Genomic DNA, 21174 nt, shown 5'->3' on the forward strand with positions numbered 1-21174 from the left:
TACAGTATATTGAATCACATTAACAAACTCCTTACTCTGTAATCATATAGTTTAGATTAATTTGTATATTAGAATATAAACAATTTTATTTAAAAAAAGAGATCTACACCCACAACCAAGGTCGAAGCTGTTCAGGGAAAAAAAGAAAAAAATCTTATCAGATAATAAAATATGCTATTAACCAACTTCTGTACTTTAACAATAAGTCAAAGGTTATGAAAATAATTTAAAAACGGCCCCCACAAATTTTGGTTAGATTCAGAAATTGAACAACGAATCTTTTCTAAATTTAGGCATGCCATAACATCCCATAACCACTGAGCATGATTAGGCGGAACAGCACCCTTCCATTTAAACAAAAGCGCCCTCCTAGCCATAACAGAGATAAAAGCCAGAATGTGCAAATCAGATGTCTTCAAAATGATATCTTTCCTTCCAACAATACCAAATAGGGCAGTCAAAGGATTAGGCTTAAAATTTGCTTTAAAGAGTACAGAAAAAGTTTGGAATACTTCCTTCCAATATTTTCCAAGACTTGGGCACGTCCAAAACATAAGAATAAATGAAGCTTCTGCATTGTTACACCTATCATAGTAGGGAGATATAACCATATAAAAACAAGATAACTTATCCTTGGTCATATAAGCCCTATGAACCACTTTAAATTGTAGGAGGGAATGATGAGCACATAACAATGAAGTATTAACTAATTAAAAAATCTCATTCCAAGTTTCTTCAGAAACTGAGGTCTGGAAATCTTGTTCCCAAAGATTTTTGATTTTGTCTACAGAATCATTTCTCATTCCCAACAACACATCATAAATATTGGATACTGAACCATTATAAAATGATTTCATATTAAGAATTTCACCTAATACATTCTTATCAGGACTATTAGGAAATTTATATGATTGAGATCGTAGAAAATCTCTAAAGTACCGAAAAAATAGGTTTTTGGTAAACGATATTTTACCAAACAGATGTATAAACAGATACATTTTAAAAGTTGATGAAAGAATATTCCAGATTCTGGAGTCCTAAAGTTAAATAGAAACATCCCAAAAGGTTCAACACATTAGGCAGCACCCAATAGCTCACCACTGGCCTTGACAAAAGCTACCCACAAAGATCTAACAATCTCAGTTCTGTGGAATTCCCCTTTTGTCACATCTGTTACTGTCAGGTACTTGTCATGGATCACCTTTTTGGAACAGAAAATAGTGATATCAAAAGGCAGACTGAGCAGGAATTCACACAAATATTACACAAAGATTTAAAATGCCTTAATTTTTAAAGATAATTAAATATTTGACACACAAATAAGGTAAAAGTTAAAACAAATTCATTGTACAAGACATTGGTGAGGCTATTTTTTGAGTACTGTACACAGTTTGCATCCTTCTATAGGAAAATGTCATTAAACTGGAAAGGGTGCAAAAAGATTTATAATTATACTATATGACTGTGATATTTTTCGAAGTATCTGAGGAAATAAAAATGTTCTATATTGGAATATTTAATTCAATTGAATTATATCTGGTTTTGAAAAAAACTATTAAATCTCACTAAATAAACCAAAACATTTCAGGGCTTTTACAATGAAGACAGTTCAAGATAGTTGATCTTTCCAAAATTCACAGCATTTTACTGATGAAGCTGGGAAGGACTGATGAAACTAGAAAAGATGATTCTGAGAGAGATGGATTCAGTGGGTTCAGTGGAGCTGAACTGAACAACGTTACTGAGATACAACCAACGTGGCATGATTTAGTGAGCAAATGCATTGAATGAATGGATTTGCTAGGTAGTGGCTAGACAGTGCCTGACAATGATTAAAGGAATAAATGGAAATACTATCATTCACCCTCTTCCCCAACTTATGACTGCATAATTGTCTGAAATAAGTAAAGCAGTACCCAAATGAGCTAGTTCCATAGATGTGACTGTACTGTAACATCAGATAAGTTCCATAGGTTGGATAGAGTCGAAGAGAAGAGGTTACTTTTGGCATTTCTAAACCCAAACATTAAGAAAAAGCTACAGTCTAGTGTCACTAGTAGAATAAGTACTTATGATGGATTAAAGGCAGAATTCATGAGAATCAGGGCAGGGGGTGGTGGCAGAGGAGTATGTGGTGCAGCAGAAGCCCTAACCAAGAACCGACAAGGATCAAGGGATCGACCACAGACCTATTTGAATAGGCTATGCATGTATTATCATGTGGCATATCACTGAAGACAATGGAATCATCTGATAGGAGATGATCTTGTGATGACTGAGAATGCAATCTCAATTCAATATGAGTTTACAATTGAAAAATGATAGCAATCTTGCTTTCTAAACCATCCAATCAAGAGATGATTGAGCAATACAAAAAAAATGCTGGAGGAACTCAGCAGGCTGGCAGCGTCTATGGAAAAGAGTAAAGAGTCAGAGTTTCAGGCCAAGACCCTTCATCAGGACTGGAAAAAAGAAATGAAACGAAGGGTAAGAAGGTGGGGGGATGGGAGGGAGAAGAGCAAGGTAGTAGGTGATTGGTGAAACCGTGAGAGGCGGAGGGGAGAAGTAGAGAGTTGGAAAGTTGATTAGTGAAAGAGATAAATGGCTGGAGAAGGGGGAATCTGGTAAGAGAGGACAGAAAACCATGGAAGGCCACACTGGGAGCACCGGATACAGTAGATGACCCCCACAGACCCACAGGTAGTGTCGCCTCACCTGGAAGGTCTTTTGGGGCCCTGAATGGTAGTGAGAGAGGAGGTGTAGGGGCAAGTGTGGCATTTGTTCCACTTGCAAGAATAAATAACTGGTGGGAGATCAGTGGGAAGGGACGAATGGATAAGGGAGTTACATAAGGAATGATTTCTGAGGAAAGCAAAAAAGTAGGAGGGAGGGAAAGATGTGCTTGGTAATACAGCACAGAGAAAAGGCATAGTAACAGGTCCTTCCAACACAACAAACCCACATTGCCCCATTACACCCATGTAGCCAGTTAACCTACTTACCTGCATGTGTTATGAGAAGAACAAAACACCTGGAGAGAATTCACTCAGTCATAAGGAGAATGTACAAACTCCTTACAAAGAAGAGCAGAATTGAACCTGGGTCACTGGTGCTGTAGTAGTATTATGCTATCTGCTATGCTGCTGTTCTACTCCAAACTGTAGTTTGGTAAAAGAAAATCTCAATAAAGCAAGGGGTTAAGATGTCAGTGATAGGGTGAAAAAATGACAGGACAAAATATTAGTTGAAAAAATATGAATTGACTAAGAAGGGAAAATCCTGGGAATGTCCAGAAGTATTTACCCAAGCAGTGAATGAGTTAAAGATAGCATTTCAAGGTATGCAGCTATGAAAATTGTTAAGTTTTGAGACAACTGGCACTTTAGAAGCTACATCAGTGTTCAGATGCAAGAAAAAACATGTGAAACTGAGACAAGTAGCATATGCCTCAAGGGTACTGAGATTAGTGGATGAGGTTTATATGGCATGTGAAAGACATCTATGAGCAGTCTTTGGGCTGTATAGCATTTCACCTATATTGAAGAACTGAATTCCATCTCGATTCCAACTATCCACAAAATTTCAGCTTTGCTATTAAAGGGCAGACTTAAAGATACGGATGTCAATCAAAATAACATTGCAAAATGGATATTGTTATTATCAAGAAGAGATACAAGTGTAAGAAGGGAATTAGAAACAACTTTTTGTTGATTGATTGTCTCGTGTTCCAAAAGAAGGACAGGATGTGGAGTAGTGATAGTCAAGGCAGGGAGAACAGTAAAGAAAGTGACATGAAAACTAGATTCTATTTGGTCAGCTTGGATGGTAGAATTCAAGTGGCACTTACACAGACATGGGAATGGGTAGTGAATGGAAGGATACAGAGCATGTACAAGCAGCTGTGTAGTTTAAATTGGAATCACTTTGGCACAGACCTATTGACCTGGAAGCAGATTACAGAGCAAAAAGAGAACTTAAATGGGTTCTAACAAAACTTGATGTGGAAACACAAGAGGTTCTGCTGCTGGTGACCAGTGTTGTTCTGAAGGGGTCGGTATTGGGTTCATTACTTCTCTTGTTATATGTTACATATCTGAATAATGGAATTGATGGCTTGGTGATCATGTATGCACATGATACAGAGATAGTTGGAGGGACTGGCAGCGCTGAGGAAGCAGGAAGTCTGCAGGAAGTCTTGGTCGAATTAGGAGAATGCTCAAAGAGGTGGCAGATGGAATACAGTGTAGGGAAGTGCATAATAACGCATTTTAGTAGAAAGAATAAAGATGTAGACAAAATATGGAGGTTTACAGGGGCATGAGAATCTTAGGCCAGTTGATACAGCATACTATGCAGTTATTCAGAATTTATCAACATTTCCTCCTTGCATGTTGTCAAGAATGGATGAATCAAACTTTAAAAGGGATGCTGAGAAAAATGGTTCAAACCCAGAAATGAACTTGGGATATAGGCCCACCACTACTACTGATGAAAATCAGGAAAACTGAATTGACATTGAAGGATATATCACGCATGAACTAATGACAAGGCGGGTTATGCAAGGGGAGAAACCCTTCTTGAGTTAGATTTGTCTGAACCAGAGGTGCAAGCCATCACAAGAGAGTAGTATACCGAACAGATAGGCAAACACTTAGCTAGTATTTTCATGAATACTGCACAGGAATTCATATAGGAAAGGAGACAATGTGACATTCTCAATTTTATATTTTACAGTATCCATGGAGCTGGTAAACATCAGGAAATGCTGGATAAAGAACAGAAATGGTTGTTTTAAAATCTCCAGCAATGGGATGTATATGTTACCAGGTGAACATTGAATATCATTTTTTATTATTAAAGTGCACTTATGTATTCACCTTGGTAATGCTAAAATAGCTGCCTGTGCCTTTAAAACTGTGATGTTATTTTGCATGAGTGGAGTAGAACGAAGAGATACCACTTGTCATACAGTACAAGTACAGATTTTAAACCTTTCTCAAGAGGATGTATGGCTCTCACCGAGGACCTGGCTGGGTATACTGTCAAAGGTAGAATGGGTAGATAGTGAACAGGAATGTGCTGTAGGATTTCAGCGGATCTCAGCTGGCATTGAACAAGTGACTGTTGGTGTAAAGTTGGAGGATAGTAACCCTAAGTTAAAGTAAATTCTAGACAAACTCGACATTGAGGGTAGTGAAGGACAGCAAGCTCAGCTAAAGCTTTACTGGCTAAGTACCAAGATATCTTCGCAGTTGAAGAAAAAGACCTTGGGTACAATGACAAGGTCAAGCATGAAATTCATTTGATTGATGATGAGACTGTTTCACAGCCATACTCTCGCATTCCGCCAAATCAGTACAGTGAAGTGAAAGGGCACATCTCAAAGTTGTTGAAGAAGGGTGTGATTCAGGAGAGCAATAGTGCATATGCCTCACCTGTAGTGTTGGTATGGAAGACTGATGTTAGCTTAAGACTGTGTGTAGATTATCGGTGACTGAAAATTAAGACTATAAAGGACGCCATCCTGCTCCCGTGTATTGATGCAACACACATAAAAGTTGCTGGTGAATGCAGCAGGCCAGGCAGCATCTCTAAGGAGAAGTACAAGCGACGTTTCGGGCCGAGACCCTTCGTCAGGACTAACTGAAAGATGAGCTAGTAAGAGATTTGAAAGTGGGAGGGGGAGGGGGAGGGGGAGATCCGAAATGATAGAAGACAGGTGGGAGAGGGATGGAGCCAAGAGCTGGACAGTTGATTGGCAAAAGGAATATGAGAGGATCATGGGACAGGAGGCCCAGGGAGAAAGAAAAGGGGGAGCGGGGGAAACCAGAGGATGGGCAAGGGGTATAGTGAGAGGGACAGAGGGAGAAAAAGGAGAGAGAGAAAATGAATGTGTGTATATAAATAAATAACGGATGGGGTACGAGGGGGAGGTGGGGCATTAGCGGAAGTTTGAGAAGTCAACGTTCATGCCATCAGGTTGGAGGCTACCCAAACTGAATATAAGGTGTTGTTCCTCCAACCTGAGTGTGGTTTCACCTTTACAGTAGAGGAGGCCGTGGATAGACATATCAGAATGAGATTAGAATGGGATGAGTGCAGATTTCCTCGTGTTTGCGTAACGTTGACTGTACCTCTTCCTAGAGATGCTGCCTGGCCTGCTGCGTTCACCAACAACTTTTATGTGCGTTGCTTGAAATTCCAGCATCTGAAGATTTCCTCATGTTCCCGTGTGTTGATGAGAGTTTTACTTATACAAATGAGTGAAATCCAAAGACTCTCTCTTCTTTAATCGTACTGAAGTCAAAGTTAAAATTGAGTTTTGTGTCATATGCACAGGAGCAATGAAAGACTTGAAACAGTATCACAGGCTCGTACCATCATATAAACATAATTCAAGAAAACATAAATATATAGAATTTTTGCAAGAAAACACAATTGGAACATAAAAAATCAAGAAGTACCAGAATATTGCTGCAACATGGTACAAAAATCTTTTGTTAAATTAATTTTCTTCAACTGATGAAGTATTTAATACAAGCACCATCAGCCACTAGTAAGTGAAGTGGTTTAATCACAAACAAGAGAAAATCTGCAGATGCTGGAAATCCAAGCAACACACACAAAATGCTGAAGGAACTCAGCAGGCCAGGCAGCCTCTAAGGAAAAGGACATAGTCAACATTTCAGGCTGAGACCCTTCATCAGGCAGGAGAAAAAAAAGACGAGGAGTCAGAATTAGAAGGTGGGGGTAGGGGAGATCGAAACTGGGGTGGGGGTGGGGAGGGTGGAGTAAAGATCTGGGAAGTTGATTGGTAAAAGAGATACAGAGCTGGAGAAGTGAGTATCTGATAGGAGAGGTCAGAGGCTATGGAAGAAAGAAAAGGGGGAGCAGCACTGGAAGGACATGATGGGCAGGTAAGGTAGTAAGGTGAGGGAGGAAAAAGGGAATGGGGAATGCTGCCTGGCGTACTGAGTTCCTCCAGCATTTTGTATCTGTTGAAGTGGTTTTAAATAGTATTTTGTCAACAGCAAATTTTGAAATTTAACTTGTCAACTTAAGCAGAATACACAAGGGCCGATTTCATCATGACTTATCTGAGTTAAATTAATATTTAAGTAGCCTTCTATCAAAATGTTCCATTTTTTCCAATTATCTACAAAGCTCTAATATTTCAATATTTATTTACCCTGTGGCTGGTCTCAGGATTGTTGCTACTACTTTATGAGCTGCTTTTCACATTTAACAAGCTTTGAATTAGTGTTCAATCTAGTCCCATTATCTGCCTCCAACTTCTATTGCTATATACACCTCAGCCGAGATGAGCAGGGCTGCTCATCATATGTTTTATTGCACCATCATTAAAGTTATTATCAGTTGTACTTGCCAGTTAGAAGGAATATGCATTTTTGTTTGGTTTAACAAATGCTTTGCTAAATAAGGAAGAATTATTCCCATTGTCTAAAGTTCCTAAACTAATTCAAGGAATAGAATTTCTGCTTAGATTAACCTATTCTATTTAATAACAGAATATCATTTGGTTTGATCTACCCTTGAATATTTCTGTGGTATCTGCTTTTCTGTGATTATCTGATCATGTATATGTAACATTTTAAAACAGATTAGCTTTTTCTTGTGATAGGTGAATGTGAAGATTGCTAGCCAGAGGAAATTTGGGAAAATCACACAGAAGCGAAATATAAATGAGAATTAAGCAGAGGGAAGTGCAAGCAAGATAAAGCAGAGTAAGATAAAGATTATGGTGCTCAGGTAGGATTAGAAAAGTTCACATAGTAGTTAAGATAGGAAAAAAGCAAGCTCTTGGAATGATCATTGATTAAAACAATTGAATTCAGTATGCAGGGACACAAGGAAACAATGTAATGTACAGAAGGTTTGTGAAGTTTGCGGTTTAATGATAGATAAAATCTGAGTATCAAAGTTTTGGGTCAATATGGGATAAAGTTCAGATATAGTATGAGATGAACTTCCAAGATTTAGCTTTGAGGCGTTCAAGGAATGAGTTTCATCTAAGTTTATGGATAAAAAGTGAAAGTGACTCTATTTGTTTCCTGCAATGCTGTAGATAGAGCTTGCAGGAAATGATGTGATCTTACACAAGAAGATAATAAAGGTAAGTAGGAAGAATATTCTGACTCAGCCTGCCATTTATTAAGATAATGTCTGATCTCTTAGCACAGCACCACTTTCCTGCAGAATTCCAACATCCCTTGATTCTCTTAAAATTCAGAAATCTATTTTCTCAAGGTTATAAGGATATTTCATACCTGAAAATGCCAGGTCAAATATTCAAAGTGACTTGAAACAAAATAAAAATTGTCAATATTGTGTTTCATGCAAGAAACTATTTTAAAATAATGAAAAAGTGCATAAGCAATTGAATTTAAGGCATATATTTTTACTTCAAAAAGCCTAGCTTTATTAAGCAAGGTAACAGTAAGATAAACCTTGTATGAGGCCATCAATAAAATATGTAATATCCTAAATACAAAAAGCAGCTAAATTTTAAATAAAGCTTTATACAGATAATAGATAGAAATTCCTGAAAGATGACACGTGTTATGATTAGTGTTAAATGAAATCAATTTATAATGAAATAAATCATAAGATCCTATTCATCACCAAGAGGCCTAACACAAAACAAAAATAATGGCTGGTTTGCCAACAATCTTTCCATGATTTATCATGAATTTCCTAGGTTTGCCTGCTGCTACAAATGAATCTCAGTGCAGCCATTTGGGCTGGTAACTCATGTCATATGGATTATGTTATTTACATAACTTATGGCTTTGAAATGCTAATTAACTTCATTAGTCCAGAAAAGGAACAATAAAATTGTGGATTATCACATACACAGATTATAAATGGGACAAGGAGTTATGTTTTATCATTTTTCTTATTTTTCTATTGGTGGTTAATCCATTCTTTTTTACTCTCTCTTCACCTAATGTTCAGATTCTGAAAGGTGCCAACTTCATCCCATGTCTATCTTCATTGTTGGAACATGTCTATCTCCTTCCTTAAACAAGTGTGAATAATAAGTATCAATGGACTCAAATACTCAGTTGATGTTATTGCATTTTTTTCCAAAACATTCAAGTTCTCCAAAGTGACTCAATAAAATCCTCATACTAGCTACATCATTCTCTTTTTTCCACTCTTCTACAGTCAATGTTTGCGGTTTCTTTCTTAACAACTTCTCTGACATGATATTAATTTTCCTTGTGAAATCCCTAGAGACAACAATCTCTGTTAAAGGCACAAGACAAATACAACAAGGATCCTAAGGTTGCAGAAGATCTATAAAGTGCCAAATTTTGTGTGCAGCTCTCAAGGGAATCATCAAATATTCCCATTCAGATGAAATCTGCAGTCAAGGACATTGTAGCAAGCAACATTGTTTCAAATTGTTAAAATAAACTTTCTATCTCTAAAATTGCCAGACTCTGGACTGCAGCCCACCAAGGGAATGAGGCAAAGTCCCTGGAAACTTAAGGAATGCCTACATTGTGGTTGGGCTGGGCAGCAGATAAGTCTGAAATGGAGGGCTCAAAGTTTGAAACACAACTGTACGCATAACAAACGTAAAATAAAGCAAAACCTAACAGCATAAATAGTTGTGCTGCTTCACTCCCAGTAACCTGAACCTCTTTTACGCATTCTTTTAAAGGGAGAATAATACTTCACCTGTGCAAATCCCCACAGCATCTGTGAACTCTGTTTTGGAGGCCAATGAATTGAATTGAATTGACTTTCTTGCATCCTTCACATACACGAAGAGTAAAAATCTTTACGTTATGTCTCTGTCTAAATGTGCAATGTGCAATCATAGTAATCATCGCAATCATATAATAATATGTAATAAATAGAACAGTTATGCATAGTTATCCCACCAGTTATGCACCGGCTGGTGGTGTAGTGGCATCAGTGTCGGACTTTGGGATGAAAGGTCCTGAGTTCGAACCCAGCCAGCTCCCCTGCCCGCTTTCCATCCATGCTGGATTACTAGCTGGTGATCTCTTTAGAAACTCACCTGGCAGAAGCCAATGACAAACCACTGCTGTAACTTGCCTCGTACACGGTTCCCCACTACGTCAGAGAGGCGTGGAGGGAAATCGTCTGCTAACCGGAGAAACTCCAGATGTGATGTACCTTTCCTTTCCTATGCAACATAGAGTACACTCAAATCAGTCCAAGTTGATCAGTCTGATGGCCTGGTGGTCCTTCAAGAAGGTGAGCCTTCACAAGGCATCAGCCCCTGGCAGTGTACCTGGGAAAGTACTATAAATCTGTCTAGATTTTAAAGGACATCATAAATTTTATTATCAACGTACCTACTGTATATGTTCCCATATATAAAATGAATCTCAGGGTTGTATATGAAGATATATATGCATTTCAAAAATAAAATTTACTTTGAACTTTTGAATCCTTCACTGTTACATTTGAAAGGTTTCTACTTGCTTCAAAAGGGCATCAATCATACCAGTGCCCAAGAACAGGGTGAGTTGCCTTAATAACTATCACCTGGTAGCACTTATATCTACTGTGATTAAGTGCTTTGTGAAGTTGTCATAGCTAGAATTAACTCCTGCCTGAGCAAGTACCTGAATCCATTGCAATTTGCCTTCCCCCACAACAGGTCTATAGTAGACGCAATATCAGTGGCTCTCAACTTGGCACTGGACCATCTGGACAACAGTAATACCAATGTCAGATGGTTGTTTTTGATTAAAACAGCATTCAACACCATCATCCTCTTAGTACTAAATGACGTTTCAAAACATGGGCCTCTGTACCTCTCTCTGCAACTAGGTCCTTGACTTCCTCAATAGAAGACTACAGACAGTGCAGATCGGTAATAACATCTCCTTCTTGCTGACAATCAACACAGTAACATTTCAAGGATGCATGCTCAGCCCACTGCTCCATTTTCTACACTCATGACTGTGTGGTTAGGCACAGTGCAAATGCTATTTATAAATTCACAGATGATGCCATTTGTATGCCTCCTCATATATACTGATGAGGAAGCATACAAGTGTGAGATGGATCAGCTGGTTGACTGGTGTTTCGAAAACAACCTTTCACTCAGCATCTGCAAGACTAAGGAATTGATTATAGACTTCAGGAAAAGGAAGTCCTGATAACACCTAGTCCTCCATGAGGGGTCAGTGGTGGAAAGGGTGAACAGCTTCAAGGTTCTGGGCATCACGATCTTGGAGGATCAATTTGAGGCCCATCACATTCATGTACTCACAAAAAACACTTGCCAGTGGCTCAACTTCATTAGGAGCTTGAGGAGATATGGTATGTCACCATAGGCTGCCACAATTTTTTACAGATCCTTCTACTTGGTTGCATCAAGGCCTGGTATGGAGGCTTCAAAGCATAGGATCAAAAGGGGCTGCAGAGGACTGTGAACTCAGCCAGCTTCATCACAGGCACAAGCATACGTTTCATTGAGGACATCTTCCAAAAATGGTGCCTTAAGAAGGACCCATACCATCTGATACATACCTTCTTCTCATTACTACCATCAGAGAGGAGGTACAAGAGCCTGAAGATGCACACATAGTTTCTTCTCCTCCACCATTAAATTTCTGAAAAGTGCATGAACGCATGAATACTACCTCATTATTTCTCACTTAACACTATTTATTTATATTTTAACTTACAGTAATTTCTTTTGGCTTACATGGTACGGCTGCCACAAAACAGATTTCAGAGACAGCGATCACGACTCACTAACTTTTAACATAACTTAAGACAGGGATAAGAGCAAATGGTATGGGAAAGTATTTAATTAAGGAAGGTAAATTATGATGCTATTAGGCAGGAACTTGGGAGCACAAGTAAGAAACAGATAAACTCATGGAAAGGTACAACAGATATGTGGAGGTTGTTTAGAGAACTCTTGCATGGAGTTCTAGAAAGGTCTTTCCCATTGAGACAAGGAAAGGATGAAGGAACCATTGCTGACAAGAGAAGTAGAACATCTAGACAAGAGGAAGAAGGAAGCACACTTAAAACTTAGGAAGCAAGGATTGGACAGAGCTCAAAAGAGTTATAAGTTCAAGTTCAATTATCGTTCAACAATACACACGAATACAACCAAATGACATAGCATTTCTCTGGTTACAAGGTGCAAAATACAGAACCAACAGTCACACATAGCACATACAACACATATAATCATAATAGTAGACAAACACACAGTTATAAAATAAATTAAACAAATAATAATATAACCCAAGTCCCATAGCATTATGGTGATTGATGTTGCATGGATGTTATCCTGGAGTAACCTTCCTGCAAGAACAGCCCAGCAGTTCCTCATTGTTCAGTGTAGCTGCAGACCAAGGCAATCCACCTTGTCTCCCACTGAGCAAGCACTGAAGGTCAGCACTGATGAGAAAAGCCAGCCCTCAACCCAGCAATATATTCAGTGACACCCAGGAAGCCCTGGCACCTCCTTCCTTGGCGGCCACAACAGGCAACACCGAGGCACGAACAAGGGCCTGGTCAATGTCACAACCGAGACCACACAGCTACCCTGATGACAGTCTCACCAATGAACCAGTGAATAGGACTCACAGTATTCTATATTGCAATCACAACAAAAATGTCCTGCACCATCCACTGGATTGCACATCGCCTCTGCGCACTGCCACTGACATCTTCTTTCCTGCATGGCTGAAGCAGCCTGCAACACACTGTGCAACAATCCAGCTCCATCACCATCCAGCAACTTGCTAGCGGAGTAGAATTGCAATACTTGGTGTTCCTAATATCCAGCAGTGTCTTGCGATTGTGAAAAAGATGTGAAGGACAAACAAATGCACCTTTGTTTGGACCCAGAGAGGCTGCTGTGTATGAGCGCACCACCATCTTAAGCAGAACCTATAAGGTAGCCAGGAAGGAGCTAATGAAGGTAGGGGGTTCAAAAAGGTTCCCCATAATGTAGGCTCATTCAGAAAGTCTGGAGGCATGGGATCCAGGGAAACTTGGTTGCATCGATTTACATTTGGCTTGCCCACAGAAGGCAGAAGGTGCTAGTAGGTGGGACACTGGAGGTCTGTGATCAGTGATGTTCCACAGGAATCTGTTCTGGGACTCCTGCTCTTTGTGATTTTTATAAGTGACTTGAATGAAGAAGTGGAAGGATGGGTGAGTCAGTGTGCAGGTGAAAAACAGAAAATAGAACTGAATTGAATTGACTTTATTTCTTACATCCTTCACGTACATAAGGAGTAAAAATTTTATATTACGTCTCCGTCTAAATGTGCAATCATAGTAGCTTATAATAATTTATAATGAATAGAACAGTCAATGTAACATAGAGTACACTCAAATCAGCACAAGTTAATCAGTCTGATGGCCTGGTGGAAGAAGCTGTTCCGAAGCCTGTTGGTCCTGGCTTTTATGCTGTGGTACCGTTTCCCGAATGGTAGCAGCTGGAATATATTGTGGTTGGGGTGACTCAGGTCCTCAGTGACCGTATGGGCCCTTTTTACACACCTGTCCTTGTAAATGTCCTGAAAAGTTCGCAACTACAGATGTGCTGGGCTGTCTGCACCACTCTCTGCAGAGTCCTGCAATTAAGGGAGGTACAGAACATAGTACTGCACAGTATAGGCTCTTCAGCAATGATGTTCTATCAACCCTAGTCATAGATTGGTTATTTTGTGGATAGTATATAAGGTTGTCGTATGTTACAACGTGACATTGACAGGATGCAGAGCTGGGCTGAGAAGTGGCAAACAGAGTTCACTCTAGAAAAGTGTGAAGTGATACAGACTGCAAGGTCAAACCTGATGGCAGAATACAAATAAAATGATAGTTTTCTTAGCAGTGTGAAGGAACAGAGAGATCTTGGGGTCCAAGTACATAGATCCTTCAAAGTTGGCACACAAAATTTTAGGGTGGTTAGGAAGGCAATATGGTGTGTTAGCTTTTATTAATCAGCAGAATGGGTTCAAGTGTTATGAGGTAATACTGCAGTTCTGTAAAGCTCTGGTTAGACCTCACTTGGAGTTTTCTGTTCAGTTCTGGTTGCCTCGTTATAGGAAGAATGTGGAAGCTTGAAAGAAGGTGCAGAGATTTACCAGGATGTTGCCAAATAGGCACATGGATGAAAGTACAATGGAAGGCTATATAGGTGGGAAGCATTAGACTGAACTTGGAGTAGTTTCAAAGGTCAGCACAACATTGATGGGCTGAAGGGTCTATACTGTCCTGTACGATGTTCTATTTTCTATATGTCAGTGATAATAAATCTGATTAAATTAAAACAGGAAGTATTGGGGAAAAAAAACTGAGCTAGTCAAGTAGCAAATAGTTTTTAATCTGTAAAGAAAACAGGCACTACATTTCTCACGACAATGACCAGATCTGATGAAGGGTACAAATCTGAATCATTAACATGTCAATTCACTTTTTCAAATGCTTTGTTCAATATTTCAAATTCATCATATTCAATTAAAGTAATTATTTCCATTATTAACGCTTAAAAGCACTTAAATGGTTGGGCAGTAAACAGATATGAAAGATATCCAATTATATTACTATTAGTTTTAATGGAGTTTAACCAATAATTTTACTAAATATTAATAGTTAGTTTTATAGAAATTCTAACTGAGAAATGCTGCCAGTTCTCAAACATCCTGATGTATAAAGAAAACTAATCTAAGAACATTGGCAGAGTTTCTATTTCTATATAATAGACTCACAAAAACATAAACAGATAGGGTGTGATGGATTCATAAGCCAGATTGTTACTCTGGATAAATATGATTGACAGTGAATGATGAACATTATGAAAGTAATTTAAAAGAAGAGATCAATAAGGGAAATCGACTGATAAAAAAAAATTAATAAAAGAGATCATGGCAAGTTGGAGACCATAGTTTGTCATATTTTTTGAGTGAATTGAAATCCTTTCTGAACAAATTGATGCACTTGTACAACTAGTCCATTAGCAGCAAATGAACTGAAATTTGGTACTGAAAATCAAGGTAGTATTGATATGAGTAGTGAATGAGTTTTGTTGTTTTAATTTTACTTCACGGCTGAAAATGTTCAAAGTTCAAAGTTAAATTTTATCAATATTATATACCAAATACAACCTTGAGATTTGTTTGCTCACAGGTAGCCACAAAGCAAGAAACCCGAAAGAACCCAATTAAAGAAGCAAAAGATAAAAAATAAAAATAAAATACCAATACTTAATGCACAAGAGAAAGAAAATAGTTAAGATAAAAGTCATGCAAACAATTGAAATGAACAACAGCATTTTGAACCAAAATAGAGTCCTCAGATCCAAACTCCGAAGCAGCCGAGAGTAGGTCCAAAGCCTCGCTTATCAGCTCACCATGTTAGCAGGCACAGAGCACAGCAGCCACGGCAGTCTTCACAGCCTCAGCGCCATGGAGATGGCCATTGCGGAGATTGAGTGAAATTCTCTCTGGTCCTGACCGACACCCTATCTTTTCAGCCTATCCGGGCTGAATAAAAGAGGATAAATTGCCCTGCAGAAATCCAGTGACTTCAGGGCAATGAAAGACCCCAAGTTGGGTAGTATGGGACCCAAGACAGCTGCTCCACCCATCGAATGCTAGCAGTGAGAAGGGAGGGAGACAGGTCAAACACAGGCAGATGGCAGTGAACACTTGACGTTTCCCACTCTCGAGCCTCAGCACTTTACTTTGCCTCAGCACATTTATTGGCAGTGTAATGAGGCTGAACACCAGTACATTGTCCACTCTTGGGTCTCAATACTTTAATCTGCCTCAAATTCCACCCCTGCGACAGCCAACCTTCATCTTTAAGGTGCTGTACCTGCATTCCCAAGAGTCAAGTTCACCAAATCTTTCAGGAGATTGTAAAATTATCAGTTCGATTAGATGGTTCAAAAGAACATTGCTTCAAGATGCTGCAGATTGCAGTGATCGTAGTTCAGATGTATATCGAGTAGAATATTTAGTAGTTTTGTGAGCTGCTGCAAAATGTCACCATCTGTCACCAGCACCATCTTTCCAGATGTTTATGCAATAAGAAAACTTGAGTTTTGATGAGAAATATACTGAGATAGTTGAAATCAAAAAGTTTACACCACATCTGAAGGCAATTGTAATTCCATCAAAATGTACACTAGAACAAAACATGTCATTTTATTTTGTTGGTTAACAGTTACATATGGCAGACCCAAATAATGCATTTTAAATGCCATATTTTCAGTATTATATATCCTTCTCGTGTTATTCTGATTATAAAATGAAGGTAGAAGCAGAATATTAATTGATACTTATAAGTTTCTATTTCACCAATACTTTATACTCTGGCTATTTTTATTTAGGTGATACAACAAAGTTTCTTTTTCTTACCTGCAGACAGAACATTGTCTTTGGGGCTGAAGAGCAGTGAACATCACAATCACAGAATAATTACGAGGAGGGGCCTTAACAAACCTTCGAAATTTGTCACCATTCATTCGAATAATTGAACGTCTGGAGCTCCATTCCATTAGCTGTTCCACTTTTTCTGCCTGGAGGTTCTGACATTAAGTAAGGAATAATGAGAAAACTGCAATAAAGACACCTGCATCAAATAATTGCCTAGCTGTGGAAATTATTAAAGTCAAAACAATGAAAGTATTAAGTTCTCTCTCTGAAATTTAACCATTTTATAACACAAAACCAAGGAGGAATATCTATCATTGTCTTAAGTAATGAAAGAGATTGGTAAATGCAAGATGCACTTCAATTGCAAACAGCCAACTCATTTCAGTTATCCAAATGAGGGTCCATATTTCTTTTCTTCTGTGAAGTACAATAACAATTATTTTGCAGAGTATTATATAATTCTGCTAAGCACTTCCTATCATGAGAGGGAGTGCTCAGCAGAATTATGAAATGATCTTGACGGAATTTCCACAAGAAGAATGCAATGGATGGCATCATTCTTTATGTCATGCTTCTTTGGATAGCTTTATTCTGAGGAGTGCCGGTCCTTGGGCACTCCTAGGAACACTTAACTCTGACTCCCGTAGTGCTGACTAATAGGTCTGCAAGGTAAATAGAATATTTACCTAGATCCTTGGATCATTCCCACCTCACTACACTTAAATAAAACAACTGAATTTCATTTGTCTCTAAATAGGTCGGAATGCCTGAGTCGTATGCCTCTCCATGTGAACTTTCTGCTTTCCCAGTTGTGCTTTCTTTAAAATAAAGCCTTATTTTCTTCTTAGTTAACCTATTATTTATAGTTTATTTCACCTAAAGTCAGCCAAACGAATGAAAAGATTGAAGAACTCCAAGTGTGAATTATCAAGATCAACATAAATCAAGATGTTGTAATATTTTGCACAAGTTTGCTTCAGAAGTCAGCTTGGGTTGTCATCCAAGAATGATCAGCTGCATTGTACTTCCAATAATTTAGACCATTTACTCTGTTTGTGATTATTTGAAAAAAATTGTCAAAATTATTATGTTGATTATGTCATCAGTTAAAAGGCATATTTGAAAGCATCTTTAAATTGCAAACAAATGGATGACCATAAACTAATACAACGAATGTACAGTTATTAACCTGAGGAAGACTGAGGAATACTAAACTCAGATTGCCTAGCAATTTGGTAGCTGGGATTTGTTGAGAAATGGCAAGAATTTGGCAGCACTATAGATGTAAAGAAATTCAAGACTCCTGTGCACATCACCAAAATTTCCTTATAATGCCCTGATTTTGAACTCCAGATGGATCCCAGCAGGAGTAAAAAAGTCTTGCAATTCTCCTCCAATTATGCTGGCAATCCAACAGCTAAATATGGGAACAAAATTAAGAAATTTCATAAGTACAAAGCAGGGCAGACAGCAAATTTGGGACAGAAAGAGGCAACATTTCAGATGAATGCTCCACTCCAGCACCCTTCAAAATGGAAACAAATATAAAATGTTTTTTAGGTTGCAGGAGTTGATGTTAGAAAGAACAGATGGAATGTACGTAATATGATGCAGACCAAAGTCATCAAAGTAACAATTACTTTAAGATACCAGCAGTTTGAGGCCATACAATAACAAAGGAAAAAACTGAACCCAAAATATTCAGTAATAAAAGAAAGACTGGTTACCTGAAATTGCTGAATTCAATATCAAGTCATATATACAAGAGATATTACAGATGCTGGAAAGCCAAAGCAGCACACACAAAATGCTGAAGGAACTCTGCAGGTCAAACAGCATCCATGCAAATGAATAAACAGTTGGCGTTTCTGAGACCCTTCATCAGGACTGGAAAGAAAGGGGGAAGGTGCCAGAATAAGAATGTGGGGAAAGAGGAAGAAAGACCAGTTAGAAAGTGATAGGTGAAGCCAAGTGGGTGGGGGAAGGGTTGAAGTAAAATGCTGGGAGATGAAAAGAAGAAAAGGCAAAGAGCTAGACAAGAAATAATCTGCTAGGAGAAGAAATGGGATCATGTGAGAAAAGGAAGGAGGAGGGGCACCAAGGGGAGGTGATAGGGTCTCAAGGGTGCACTGTGGTCAAATGAAAGAAAAGATGCTGTTCCTTAAACTTAAATTGTGCATTAGAGACCAAAGACAGAGGAATCAGAGTTTGATTGTCAGGGAATTAAAATAACTCAGAACTAGAAGCCTAGGATCACACTCGTACATCAGAAAGGTTCTCTTCAAAGTGATCAACTAATCAATGCTTGGTTTATCTATATAATAAGCATTAATGTAAGCACTGATATTCACACAAGTATGCAGTAAATGTCAACTATTTCTCTTCTCAGCACTTCTCTATGCAGCTACAGAAATATAACACCTATCCTTTTACCTCTCCCTTTTCTAATATCCAGGAAACTAAACAATTCCTCCAATAGAAGCAACAATTCTCCAGCACTTCTTGCAGCTTAATATACTGTATTTCGCTCTCCAGATGTGAGCTCCTCTTCAGTGGAAAAATCAAATACAGATTGGGTAATGTAGTCAGACAGGGTAACCATGAGCTTCTGGGACTTGTCACTTTAATTGTCCATTCCACTCTCATTCTGACCTTTCTGTCCTAGACATTCCAAATGGTTCCAATGATGTGTCCAATATAAAATTGAGAAACACCTCATTTGAACACAACATTTCAGCCCTGAGGACTTAGTACTGGACTTAGCAATTTCAATTACCTATATTTTCTCTTGGAAAATTACAAATTGTGTGAAATACTGTTATCTAAATCCACATGGATCCACAGTAAAGTTAGAGGAGCAACACCTTATATTCTGCCCGGCTAACCTCCAACTTGATGCAATGAACATTGATTTCTTTAACCTCCAGTAATTTCTTTTCCCTTTTGTTTCTCTTTTTTCCATTCTCCTTTCTATATCTCCCTCTCACCCCTCCTCTTATCCTCACCCTATCCATTACACCTACCTTTAATGGCCTTCTTCCTTCCCTTTCTTCCATGGTCCACTATCCTTTCATCAATTTCCTTCTTTTTCCTTACTTCATTCCCCTTCTCCCATCACTTATCTCCTTCCTCACCTGGTCTTACTTTTCACCTACCAGCTTGTACAACTTCCCCTTTCCCCTTCATCTTACTCTGGCCTCTTCCCCTTTCCTTTCCAATCCTGATGAAGGGTCTGAGCCTGAAACATTGACTGTTTATTTCCTCCACAGATGCTGCTTGATTTGTTGAGTTCCAGTAGCATTTTGTACAAGTTGCTCAAGATTTTCAGCATCTGTGGAATGTGTTGTATTTATGAGGTAAAGCTGTAGTTGTAAAGTACACAATGTATTTTTAAAATTCTGTAACTAACTTGGCAAAGCTTGCTTGATATGGAATATTTAAGCTACACCAGTTAGCCAGAGGACAATTGGATATGAATATTTGAGAGAAAAACGATAACTGAAAAGAAAAAAGACAACCTTAGAATAGGGATAGATTAGATGGATAAGAACAAGAGGCCATGGTGCAATGATGGAAAAGATCAGAAGAGTAAAACTATGGGGAGAGTTGAACAAAAATCACACTGACATTTTAATATCCTTAGGGAAATTAATTTCTGTCAAAAAAAATAACAAAAGTAAAGCCTGAACTAGTTATAATAATAATTACAATTTTGAACTGGCTGTCACAAACAAGAGAAAATCTGCGGATGTTGGAAATCCAAGTAACACACACAAAATGCTGGAGAAACTCAGCAGGCCAGGCAGCGTCTATGGAAAAGACTACAGTTCATTTTTCAGGCCAAGACCCTTCAGCAGGACTGGAGAAAAAAAGATGAGTAGAGTTAAAAGGTGGAGGGAGGGGAGGGAGAAACACAAGGCAATAGTGATACTGGGAGGGGAAGGGTGAAGTAAGGAGCTGGGAAGTTGATTGATGAAAGAAATACAGGGCTAGAAAAGGGGGAGTCTGATAGGAGAGAACAGAAAGCCATGGAAGAAAGAAAAGAGAAGAGGAGCACTAGAGAGAGGCAATGGGCAGGCATGGAGATAAGGTGAGAGAAGGAAAAGGGGATGGGGAATGGTGAAGGAGAGTGAGGGAGTGCCAATACCAGAAGTAAGAGAAATCAACTCCAGTAATGGCTCCCCCGACTTCTCCTGCCAGAGAAGATTCAGCCATGTAAGCACTCTCTCTACAGAAAGAATTTGATCAAAATTGTATAATGACCATAAATAGTATTCATGAAGTCACATTTCAGTCATTAAAATGTCAAATTAAGAGACCACAAGTCCAACTTTCTGCTGAACTACCTCTCTGAAAATAATTTTTTTTTGTAAAACTGGAGTATCAGTTTTCAAATGTAAATTATCATTAATTAAATAAAAACATCATTTTTTAAAATCTTTTTTCTTCATATCAGTCTCAATTTTAGTCAAATTGTTCTTCATCGTCTTAATTTTACTTTTGGTATACTATTTTTCATTAACTGTTTTCTAAGTCATAGTTGCTGGTTTTTAGATAATGCACACTTCACTCAGAATTATTCACATTGACTAGATGTTTATATATCTTCTTTGTGCATTTACTTGCGACGCCACTGATTCTCCACCCCAAATTGCCTCGAAAGAATGACTTGATAGCCTATTCAGAAGTTAAGAGTCATGGATGTTGGTCTGGAGTGACACCTGAGCCAGGTCAGGTCAGGACAAGAACT

At 38.5% G+C, this 21174-nt stretch overlaps 1 protein-coding gene across 1 annotated transcript in view; it reads right to left on the reverse strand.

Annotated features, from left to right (window-relative positions):
- The window catches only part of tusc3 (tumor suppressor candidate 3), a 381130-nt gene that overhangs the window by 284525 nt on the left and 75431 nt on the right, over nt 1–21174 (reverse strand). Inside the window, exon 2 of the mRNA XM_072251817.1 lies at nt 16407–16576. Coding sequence (XP_072107918.1) covers nt 16407–16576 — 170 coding nt within the window. The remainder of the gene's footprint in view (nt 1–16406; nt 16577–21174) is intronic.

This window comes from Mobula birostris, chromosome 3 (assembly GCF_030028105.1).
Source record: "Mobula birostris isolate sMobBir1 chromosome 3, sMobBir1.hap1, whole genome shotgun sequence".
NCBI lineage: Eukaryota > Metazoa > Chordata > Chondrichthyes > Myliobatiformes > Myliobatidae > Mobula > Mobula birostris.